Here is a 12,056-nt window from a genome sequence, read left to right on the forward strand (position 1 = left end):
CACATGGACTGAACTCTGCCACATCAATAACTAAGAAAACACTTCATAGACTATAGGCAGTCTCATGGAGGCAGTTTCTCAACTGAGATTCATTCTTCCCAGATGATTCTAATTGTGTCAACAAACCAGCACACCGGGCTATGTGACCATGGTTTGTATTGTTCACTGGAACATGTTGAGCTCGTCAGTGCTGATCAGAATGTTTGCCACTCCTAATGGATCATAAGTTAACCAGGCTAGGGCAAGGTCACAGAGACCCCTCCACAATCTATGATTGACTTGACAGCAGGCTAATCTCATGGAGGCCCACTGCTGGCAGCCACTGCTACATGAGTTCATGATTACATTGACTATATCATGCCCACAAGAAAGCATCTTATAGTTTTTCTCCACATATCCCAGTCCTTACATTCTTCTCACCTTCTCTTCACCTGATCCTGAGAGGGGGTAATATGAGAGTCTTGTTGAGGGCTGAGCACTCAGCCATAACTTTTTTTTTTAAATATCTCGATCAACCATGAATCTTTTGCATTTTGCCACCTTTCATTCCAAAGAGAAGTTTTTCTGATTAAGACAATTGTTCAAAGCCACCCTGTCTCCAAAACCCAGGAGAAAAAAAAAAGAAGAAAGAAAAAAGACAAGTAGTATTTATATGTGGGTATAATTAGAGGTATTTAGAAGGCAACTTGGCATTATGTCAATTTAGCTAACCAAGAGTATAAAGTTACCCCTTGGATCTAAGACCTTCTTAACTCTGGGTTCTTTAACTGTATTTATAGGATCAGGCATGAAACTCAGTTTGTGGAGTGGGCTTTAAAATTTACCAGAGAGTGCTTGGTTTCCCCCATATCAATAGTGCCACCATTGCACCAAGGAGGCACATAATTGCCTGGCCAGTTGGTATTGTAGTTAATAGGGTTCTCGGCTGGGTAAGACCATTGCTGCCTTTTATCACTTAGTAGCCTGCAGTGCACTCTCTGTACTACGAAAGTTGGCTAGCGCAGGGCGGTGGTGGCATACTCCTTTAATCCCAGCACTCGGGAGGCAGAGGCAGGCGGATCTCTGTGAGTTCAAAGCCAGCCTGGTCTACAAGAACTAGTTCCAGAACAGCCTTCAAAGCTACAGAGAAACCCTGTCTCGAAAAACCACACACAGACACACACACACACACACACACACACACACACACACACACACCACAAAACAGAAAGTTGGCTAGCGAAGAGGTCACTTCCAGCTCAGTTTCGGTTATTTCTTTCATTTGTCTTTTTGCTATGTGTAGGACTAAGTACTATGTTGAATTGTAACACAGATACCCTTGTCTTATTCCTGATTTTAGTGAGAATGTTTTGAGTTCCTCTGCATGTAGGATCATGTTTACATTTGTCATACATAGCTCTTACTACGTTGAGGTAGGTGCTTCCCATGCATAGTCTATCAAGAAAGTTTTTATCATGAAGGGATGATTTCTCTTCTGTTCACAGTTTTTTTGTGTGTGTGTTTATTTCTTTTGTTGTTTTATTTATTGAGACAGGGAGGGTCTCTATATCTTTTGCTTGTCAGTAACTTGTTTTTGTACCTGTACCTTCAGAGTGTTGGGATTTATAGACGCATGCTTCCATGCTTGAGGTTTATATCTTGAATTAAATATTTTACTCTATTTGCCAAGTTAATTAATTAATTCATTTATTTTTGACATGTATTCCTACTATATAGCTCATTGTCCTGCAATTTGCTATGTAGATCAGGCTGGATTGAAACTCACAAAGTTCCACCTCTAGCTTCTCAAGTGCTAGAATATATGCTACCATGCTCAGATGTAAAACTGTTTTAAATAAACGTTTGTAACACTGACTTGGCAAATTTCTTTTTGAGTTTATATTAGTTTTATAAAGTTGTAAAAGTCTTTAAGGTGATTTAATATTTCTTGAAATTTCATTTTAAAGTGTAAATGGCCAGGCAGTATTGGTGCATGCTTTTAATCCCAGCACTTGGGAGGCAGAGGCAGGCGGATCTCAGTGTGTTCGAGGCCAGCCTGGTCTACAGAGCTAGTTCCAGCACAGTTATGACAGAGAAATCCTGTCTTGAGAAACAAACAAACAAACAACAAAAAAAGTATAAATGATCTCAACAGAGTTTAGATATAAGTGTCTCTGATATAAAATTTATTATGATATTAAGAAAGGGTTGATTTTTTTTTTTTTTTTACTTTTTACATCCTTGTAGCAGATTGACTTTCTTCTCAGTGATTCTTTATTCTGGATCATTGACTCCTGAGTTATATTTAACCTTGAACTTCTATTTAGCTACTGGTCATTTTCCTCCTCGTCCCCAGTCATTCTTCTTTTCCTGCCTTCACTCTTGTGGACTGGTTTATTTTATTTTACTTTAAAATATATTTTAAAGGTTTATTATTAGGGTTGGAGAGATAGCTCAGTGGTTAAGAGCATGTATTGCGCTTTTAGTGGACCTAGGTTTGATTCCCAACACCCACACTAGGCAGCTCCCAGCTACCTGTAATTGCAGTTCCAGGGGATCCAATACCACTGGCCTCCATCGGCACCTGCATTCACATGCACTAACAGGCACACATGCACATGATTAAAAACTTTTTTAAAAGATTTATTATTGTTTTTAATGTGTGTTAGTACATGTGGATGTGGGTGCTTATAGGAGCCAAAAGATGGGTATTGGGTTCCCTGGAAGAGCAGCAAGAGCTCTTAACTGCTGAGTTATCTTACATACCTCTTGGCTGTTTTAAAGCAAATAGAAGTTATCCTGAATACGTTATACAATTTCATTTGTTTAAGCGTTTTTCTGGCCTGTGTCAGTTAACAGAGTGGGTGCTGAGGATGTGGTGGTAGACAATATAGAACTATCCACTGTCTTCAGTGAATTAATAGTCTCTGTTAGCGAAAATAGACACATACCCAGCAAAGTTTAGCAAATCACAGAGTCTAGGGTATAGAGGACCCCTTCTATGGAAGTAGTATTTAACTAACCAGTGACCATAACCTAGCATGTGTGAACGCCAGGCCAGTAGTATTTATAGCATAAACAATAGTTAGAATTAAATGTAACAAGATTTATCTCCATGGCATTGATTATAAGCTGTTGTTGATACTTGTTTATTGTCTTTTGTTGCCCCATCCCAACCTCTTTCTGTTTCCTCTTTCCTGTTATCTCTTTTGTGTATGTGTGGATAGTGGGGTGTCTTTATTCATTCCTGCTCTTTATTTACACCTCACCTACAGTGAGCATTCTGTGAAACAGCTCCTGTCCCCCCTGCTGTTGGCCACACTGTAGTAAAACAGTCTCCATAGCCCTCCTGTCCATGCGAGAATGACCAGCAGGAGTACCCCACCTCATTCAACTCTGGCAAAACCGTATGAGAAGAGCTAATTCAGAGAGTTGAAAAACAATGGTGTCTATTTATTCTTCAAGCTGGCGTAGTTGTTTCCTAAGTAACTTAAAGGTTAGGTTAGTAGGTGTTGAAGAGATTAAAATCCCCCCTGCTGGGAATGGAACCTTAAACAAATGAACTTGATGACATATTCACTCTGAAAATATAGATAATACTTTCATGAAAGATTTAACTTAATTTACACAAACTTTTCTCATTTACTTATGCTACTTTGTGTCATGTTTTCCTAAAATATTTTCTGAAGAATTTATTTTCCTCTACTATTTTTGAAATATTTTGAAGATGTAATATATTTTCTACTTATTGGATAAAAAATGTGATGTCTTAGTCTTTATCTTCTTATTAAGTACATTCATTGTATACACATGGCTTTAGAAATTAGTGAGAAGGAATATTTTGGTTTGCTGAGAATCTTTTGAAACTTGGTCCTCAGTTGGTGGTACTGTTTTGGCAGTTACAGAACCTTTTAGACGTGAAGTCTGGATGGCAGAAGTAGGTCACTGAAACCCTTAGGTTTTTAGGTCTTAGCCAGGTTCTACTTGTAATTGAGCTCTCTGCTTCCCCTCTGTCCCCAGCATGCCACAGATCATGCCGTGCACTTCCAGCTCCTACAACCATGGATGGAGCCCCAGCAGCTACTCCTTCTCCTTGATAGTCTATACCCTTAAACCATGAGCCCAAACAATCCTGTCTTCCCTTAAATTTCTTTTCTCGGCTATTCTGTTAAAATAATAAGAACATTAATACAATGAGTAATTTGAAAACTAATTTGTAATTTTGTAATTTGCAGTACTTTAAAATATATTGACTTTATTAGATGTCTTTTACAACAGAATATACTTTTTCTTAGTTTTTAGAGTGGGCCTTGCTTTCTAACTTCATTTGTCAATCCCAGGCTATCTTGTAAAATTCTGAATTTTAGCGAAATATACTTGAGAGAAACTGTTCTTTCTTCCTCCCTCCCTCCCTCCTTTCTTCCTTCCTTTCCTCCCTCCCTCTTTCTTGGTTGTTTCCAAGACTCACTGTGTAATTCTGGCTTTTCTAGAACTCACTATGTAGTCTAGGCTGTCCTGGATCTCACAGAGATCCACCTGCCTCTGCTTCCCAAGTGCTGGGATTATGCCCAGCTCAGAGTAGCTATTTTCTTAACCCAGTTTCATTTGCAAAGCATTTGTTTGTAGCTGTAGGCCATATGAGTCATACATTTGGCAAAGCCACATATAGGAGAAGGAAATTAGGTTAGGCCTAAAGAAATGAGTCTCAGCATTGATGTAAGAATACAAAGATCAGAATTTATAGTCCTCCAATATAGTTTTCATTAATCTCAATCAAAGCGTCAGTTGGGTTATGATGAATTTTGACCTCATAATAAGTGTTCCAAGATGAAATAGTTTTTTTAAATAAGAAATCCATTTGTAAACTAAAATAATTCCTACCCATTAATTATTAATCTTTTCCCCATGTAATCCTTAATTAGAGAAAAGCTTTAGAAATTGAAGATTAGCCATTAACACTATTTACATTGAAATTTAACTCATTCTTTGGGCATGGTTTGCTTACTGCCACTGTACCTGTATTGGCTAGACTTTAAAATTTTTAATTTTTTAATTTAATTTTTGGGTAGGCACATGAAGCAACACTGGAAGCCAGAGCCAGTCCAGAGATGAATGACCGAATACAGCAATTGGAGAGAGAGATTACCAGGTACAAAGATGAATCTAGCAAGGCCCAGACTGAAGTTGATCGCCTCTTGGAAATCTTGAAAGAAGTGGAAAATGAGAAGAATGACAAAGATAAGAAGATAGCTGAGTTAGAAAGGTAAGAGAAAGAAAGCTAAGTGGGAATCACTGGGGCAGAAAAATTAAAATGTGTTTTTACAACTTTTCATGAGATGCTGTTTTCAATATTATCTACCTCTGGATTAGGTTATTCAGTGCTTTTTACTACTTTATTAACTTTTTCTAAGTCAGTGTACAAGCCGGGCAGTGGTGGAGCACGCCTTTAATCCCAGCACTCGGGAGGCAGAGGCAGGCGGATCTCTGTGAGTTCGAGGCCAGCCTGGTCTACAAGAGCTAGTTCCGGGACAGGCACCAAAGCTACAGAGAAACCCTGTCTCGAAAAAAATTAAAAAAAAAAATAAGTCAGTGTACATTTTTTGTTACAGTGCCAAAAAGATGACATAAAAGAGAAAAAGTGAGAAACTATTACTTGAACATCACCGACAAGAGAAGATATTCATTGATTAAGGGCTTTTTCTCCTAGCTATTCAAGAGAGTGCAATGAGATCCTTGGTTTTATCATTGTTCTGTATAATGAGTGAATGATCCTCATGTCTAAGAAGTTGGTATTTTACCCTAGGCTTAGAGCTCTGCTTCTGAACTGTTGCTCTTTTGGACTGGGGGTTTATAGAATGAATAATTTAGAGTGCTGGAAAGCAAATTATTGTATCAGTTCACTCCTGAGAATTAGGAGGGGCATTATGGTGATAACGTAAGAGACTCATAGGTGATTCCTATCAGGTTCAAAGTTTGAAATCTTCACAGTGGGTTTTATTTGAAAGATAACTGTATTGGAGTATATTTCGTCTTTTATATTGAAGATCAAGTGTATAGTCTATTATTACCATCTTCATTTCAATGGTCTATTTAATATAATCTCACAATACGCATAAACACCTTTTCCAGTAGAAGTTCAAAGTCACCATATTCTTCTGGACACCCCTAAAGATTGACAGTGACCAGATGAAGTCACAATTCACATACATCTTTAGAAACTTGTTTTTAGGAATAATTTATTTTCATTTTCTTCAAAGCTAGAAAGTATCAGAGATCATCTTTAAATTGTTCACTAAGATTTAAATTTTGAGAGTTAGTAGTAGTCTTGATATTTTCCATTTAAGTTACTATTTTTTGTATTCTATATCCATAGACATTGATTCCTTCAGTGAACCAAAAATGCAGATAATAGGATCTCATTCTTGCCTATACATCTCTTTAGTTTGATATTAACTCTCTGCATATTCTATGGTTTTTGATTATTTATTTGTTCATTTTTGTTTGTATGAGTGTTTTATCTACACATATGTCTGTATACCACATGCATGCCTGGTGCCCTTGGAGGTTAGAAGAGGTCATTGGATCCCCTGAAACTGGAGTTACAAATCATTTTGAGCCATCATGTGGGTGCCGGGAATCTAACCTGGGTCTTCTGGAAGAGCAACCATTCTTTTTAACCACTGAGCCATCACTCCAGCACCTTCAATGAAATTCTTTAAATCTAGATTTCAAAATTACTAGAGCTTCCAAGAATATAGATTGTGTGCAGTTTTGTTCATCTTGATCTTTGAACATTTTCCCTTCCACAGCAGGTTTGTGCGTACATACTTATCTCTGTATTTACATGGTTCAGTTCATCTTTGAGGGAAGCCAGTGCTGACACTAAAGCAGGAACCTGGAGGCAGAAATCAAAGAAGCGATCATGGAGGAATACTGCTTACAGTGGCTCATCCAGTTTCCATTTTTATACAACCCAGGACCACCTGTGTGGGGTTGGCACTGGCTCATAGTGTGCTGAAGTCTTGCATATCCATTATTAATCAAGAAATTGTCACACAGGCACGTCTACATGCTGATCTGATGGAGGTAATTCTTCATTCGAGGTTCCCTCTTTCCAGATAACTCTAGCTTGCATCACATATGGAAACAATAACCACATTCCTAAGGAAACCAGGTCCTATAACTGAAATTTTATTTTCTACACTTGGCATGAATTTTCATGTAGATTCAAAATGAATAAGCTTTTTCTGGAGTTTAATTATAGAGAAAAGAAATGATAGGAATTAGATGGAATTTTTTTCAGATTTCAGAAGGATTGGTTTTGCCTGCCTTTTCAGTCACTAAATACTTATAAGTTTGTAATACCTAGGAGCTTTGTTGTCTGTGCCTTATGTTATATTTTGTTTACAGCTCTATGTTAGTTGAAATTAACTTTTCTTCTAATATCTCACCAGTCTTGTGTATGTTCCAATATTGCTGCTCCTGGAAATGGTCCCGATTTGTTTAGTAAATTAGTGTATTTGTTTCTGGTAACTAAGTATGCATCAGCATGTAATGCATCAATGATTTGAGAGAAAGAACAGGAAGCTCTGGGAAATCTTTTTCCTGTGGAGAAAGACTAGCAAGAAGAAAGGTGGTCTCCTCTTTCTCTTGGATAGTCGTATGTCTGAGCAAGATGCATAGAACTGCTGTGGCTACCTTGTCTCACCCTAAGGTGAAACTGACATCCTGAGGGTGGCAAAGTCAAGAAAAGCATCTCTCAGAAGAACCAGTACAGGTACTCTGAAATCCACATGAAAAGAGTTGAAAGAAGTATTTAACTTATTATTTCTTGCAAAAAGAGAGGAATTATGAAAGCTTGGAAGGCCACGAGCTAGCTATCTTTTCTCTAGTAAAATACTGAGACTCCTCTTGAACTTTATGGAGTCCAGAACACACACCATATTCTCGATTCCTTGTCTAGGAGCTTTCTGACATTAAAAGATGAGGGAAGGACTCATTACTGCATCTAAGCAAACTCCTACTTTATCTCAACTGATTGTTATAAATATTACAAAATATATTATTTTAAGGAAACAAAGTGAAATAAAACTAATAAAAGAGAAAAGAAAACTATAGACAGAACTTGGAAGCCAAAGAAACTATTTCTGAAGCTCCCATATCTAGACAATATCCTTTCCTATTATTTAAGCCAGTTAAGATTGATATTTATTTTAGTGGTCTGGAAGTCTGGCTCCTTGACCACTACCCAGAGTAACTGATTCTCAGAATGGTTCTCAGGAGTAAGGACTGAAAGATTTATATAATAACTTCACACATTATCTGAGGGTCATTTTCCTTTCATTCTAATTCTCTTGTCCTAATTGTCTATAATTTCTTAATTCTAATTCTTTAGTTCCAATTCTGTAATTCTGCATCTCATTCTAATTTTATGTTTCAATTCTTTTCCCAGCTATGTTTACCTAGCTTAAATACACTGTTTTTCAGGAGGTTTGAAGCAATAATAAAAAATTACAAGAGTTACATCCCATTGTTCAAAAGTACATTCCTTTGGGTAGGTAATAAGGGCTGAGCCTTTTCTCATGGCAATGCAAAGTTTCAAGCTTTCTGGAGTGAGACTGTGACTAGAGAGTGGGGGCACAGTGCCCAGTGAGACATGCTTTGAGACATAGGTCTTTTATCAGCCAGACTTGACAAGTGAAGAATTGACAGGACTTTTTAAGGCTGGTTTTTTACCTTGGTTAGACACCTGCAAGTCTGACCTCGTGCCAAACTGTGAAGTTTTTAAACTTGTGATCTATTTTTAAAAACCTTTAGTCTAGTTTGAACTTGCTCTGAGGTAAAATGAGCTAATTGTGTGCAATTTGTCTTAGACTTAGGAGAAATTGTTATTTTCTTGTATTAGTCTGAGTAAAAGGAACAAAGCAGCCTTTTAAGTGCCTTACAGCTCTGATAGGACAATAGATCTAGTTATGAAGCATAGCCTAGTATGTTTTCTGTATATCAAAATTATACAGATTAATGAGGAGTCATCTTCCTGACCATCCACAGATATATTTGCCCATAAGATTGAGATGTAATCATGAGATTGCATATACATATCACATGAGATTACATATTATAGTGTAAATATTGGAAAGATACTATAACTGTCTTTGCACATGTGAATCTAAAGACAAGAGTGGTCTGTATGTATTCATAAGCCTTGCCTATGAATTTCCTCCATCAGATTAGTTGATCATCTGGTGGATTGGTTTTATAATTGTCAGTTGTCAACTGTTATAATTTTATCATGGCCCGCAACATCTCATCACAAATTATGTTGTAATGTTCTATCCAGATCACCCCCCCAGTAGAAACAAACAATTTGAACAAATATAAAGTGTGTGTCTTTTTTGTTGTTGTTTTTTTATCTTGTTTAAGCATGATAATAGGACATGATGACACATGCTTATAAACCTAGTACTAGCTGAGACAAGAAGAATGAGAGAGTTCTAGGCCTGTCTGGGCTACATAAAAAACATAGTCTCCAAAGACCTCCTAAACAAACAAAACTCCAAATGACTAACCACCAAACAAAAACAATAAACCTATCAAAAATTAGAACTGAAATGCCTAGAAGTAGAAACCATATGGTGTCATTCTGTAATTGGGGTTTTCTCTACTCAACCACTTTGGAATAATAAATAATATCAGTACTGTTTTAATTGCTTCTATTGGGGCCGAGGAGATGGCTCAGTGAGTAAGGTTGAGGACCTGAGCATAATCCCAGTAAGGAAAAAAAAATCAGGTGTAGCCATTTGGGTACCTAGAACTCTAGCACTGTGGAGATGGAGACAGAAAGGTTACTGAGAGTGGCGCTTGCTGTCCAGCCAGTGTAGCTAAAACTTTCTATCATAACTTGCTTTCTGCATCTGGTAAACTATAACTATAGCTATATAATCTTCAACTCCCTCAGAGACCCAATATGGAAATAATATTAAATGAGTAAGCAGAAAGTGCAAACTAGCAACTTCCAAAAAATGTGAAAAATGACAGAAATAGCTGGCTGTCTGGATAGCCACCCAAAGTTCCTCATTGGGACATGTATCTTTGGCCTACAGGCCTAGCATATCTGATGGACTTTGCTGTGAAGCTGGGTATTCTGAAGGGCTGTTCCTCCTTGTCTTGAAAATGTCTGGCAGTCACTTTCTTCTGTGTCCTGCTTGTCAAATTAGGACAGCATACTTTGAGCAGTTGAAGCAGGAACATTTTCTTGTCCAGCAGCTAGCTTTTGCCACAAAGAAAGTAAATCCCATGTGGAGTCTCTTCAGTGTCCAGTATCTTCTCTGCAGGAGATTGGTGCTGTCAGGAACAAACATGTCTCAGTGTCATAAAAGAAAAAAGAACCTATGTTACTAAAACATCTTAAATGCCATATTCTGTAGATCTCTGAAGTGTTTGAAGATGATCTATCTAAAATATATCGTTTGACCTTGAAAATTGTGACTATTGTGACTACAAGTTCTATTATAATACATGGATAATTACTAACCCTGTATTTTTTATTATCCTAAACAGTTGGTAATAATAATTCTCAAGGACTAGAGATTTGTATTACATTGTTAAATGAGTTATATTGGTACAATACCTTGAACAAGAGTTGAAATATATGTACAGTATGTTCTAGCAAAATTAATCTCAAATTTATATCAATATGCAAAATTTGTATACAATATTCAAAAGTCTAATCCAATGTAAAAATATTTAAAATCAGTTGTTGTTTTTGAAAAGTAGATTCAATAATCTACCTTTTTATCTTATATCTATATTCTCCATTTTTTTCAGAATAGATTCAGTAATCTACCCTTTTATCCTATTATATCTATAGCCTCCTTTTTTTTTCATTTCAAAACAAGAACCTTGAATCTAATTTCCTTTGTTTGATTTTTTTTCCCTGATCATTACCAATAATGACTTGAAACTAGCCCCTCTAAAAGCAGTGACAAATATCCATAGTCCATTGAATGACCCAAACCACCCCACCCTACCTCTTAGGAATGTGGGTGTTGTATTCTTAAATTTACTTACTGCTGTCTGGGGGTGATGGTATCTTTAGGGCATCCTGAAAGGAAAAAAAATTGCATTATTTGTCAAGTCCTGGGAGAGGAACAACAGCTGTATCATTTTTTTGTCTAGTCTGTGCCTAATGGGAAAGTTCAGTGCTTGTCTCAGGTCCTGGCTAGAGTAGTCTGTTAGGCTGGATCATCCTAACTAGCTACTCTGAAATTATTCTGAGCAGTTTATAATCCCAAACTGATCTTTAAGTGGTGATATTAGCTGAATGGCACCATATAAACTAGGTGGAATTGTTGTGGGGCCCCATCTTTGTCCTGGAGACTTTGGAGGTTACTGTAGGAAAATCTATTGTTTGTTGTGCAAAATTTAAACATTATTCATATCAAAATGGAAAGTTTGAATTTTGATAGATATGTATTCAAAGAAAGGTACCATAGAGGCAAAAATAGGTAGGGGAGAAATAGAATTTTTGAAAGCAGAGTCTTGATAATCTCAGTCCCTAGATTTTTATCTTCTATTCCGTACCAGGTGACTCTCTTGATATGATAGAGAAACTCTGAATTTTTCTTTTAACAACATGCTTAGATTTAGAGAAGGAAGCTGGGTGGTGGTGGCGCACGCCTTTAATCCCAGCACTCGGGAGGCAGAGGCAGGCGGATCTCTGTGAGTTTGAGACCAGCCTGGTCTACAAGAGCTAGTTCCAGGACAGGCTCCAAAACCACAGAGAAACCTTGTCTCGAAAAAAAAAAAAAGGTTTATAAAAGGAGAGCCACTGTCCAACTCCAAAGCCAGCTTTGATTTTTAAGTGAGTTGGGCCTACCATTATACTGAGAAGTAAGGAGATATGCATGTTTAGGGAGTGAGATTTTACCCTGCAAAGAATATTGGTATCATAAGTCAGATTTTTCTTTGCTTGCTGATTCTTTCTGAATAGTTATCTTTTCTTCTTTAGGCATCTAGATGTCCAAGGTCTCTTGACTTCTCAAAGATAAATATTTTCTGTTTTCCTGCAAAGACAA

General features: G+C 37.1%; 1 protein-coding gene across 13 annotated transcripts in view; it reads left to right on the forward strand.

Moving 5' to 3' along the window:
* Erc1 (ELKS/RAB6-interacting/CAST family member 1) overlaps nucleotides 1-12,056 on the forward strand; it is a 350,007-nt gene that overhangs the window by 118,576 nt on the left and 219,375 nt on the right. For all 13 annotated transcript variants that reach the window (XR_012911589.1, XR_012911591.1, XR_012911592.1 and 10 more), the window contains one exon: nucleotides 5,049-5,242. Coding sequence is in view for 9 of the 13 variants with exons in the window: in XM_075982955.1 (XP_075839070.1) it covers nucleotides 5,049-5,242 (194 nt within the window). In the remaining 4 variants the exon portion in view is untranslated. The remainder of the gene's footprint in view (nucleotides 1-5,048; nucleotides 5,243-12,056) is intronic.

This window comes from Microtus pennsylvanicus, chromosome 8, assembly GCF_037038515.1.
Source record: "Microtus pennsylvanicus isolate mMicPen1 chromosome 8, mMicPen1.hap1, whole genome shotgun sequence".
In the NCBI taxonomy this organism is placed as follows: domain Eukaryota; kingdom Metazoa; phylum Chordata; class Mammalia; order Rodentia; family Cricetidae; genus Microtus; species Microtus pennsylvanicus.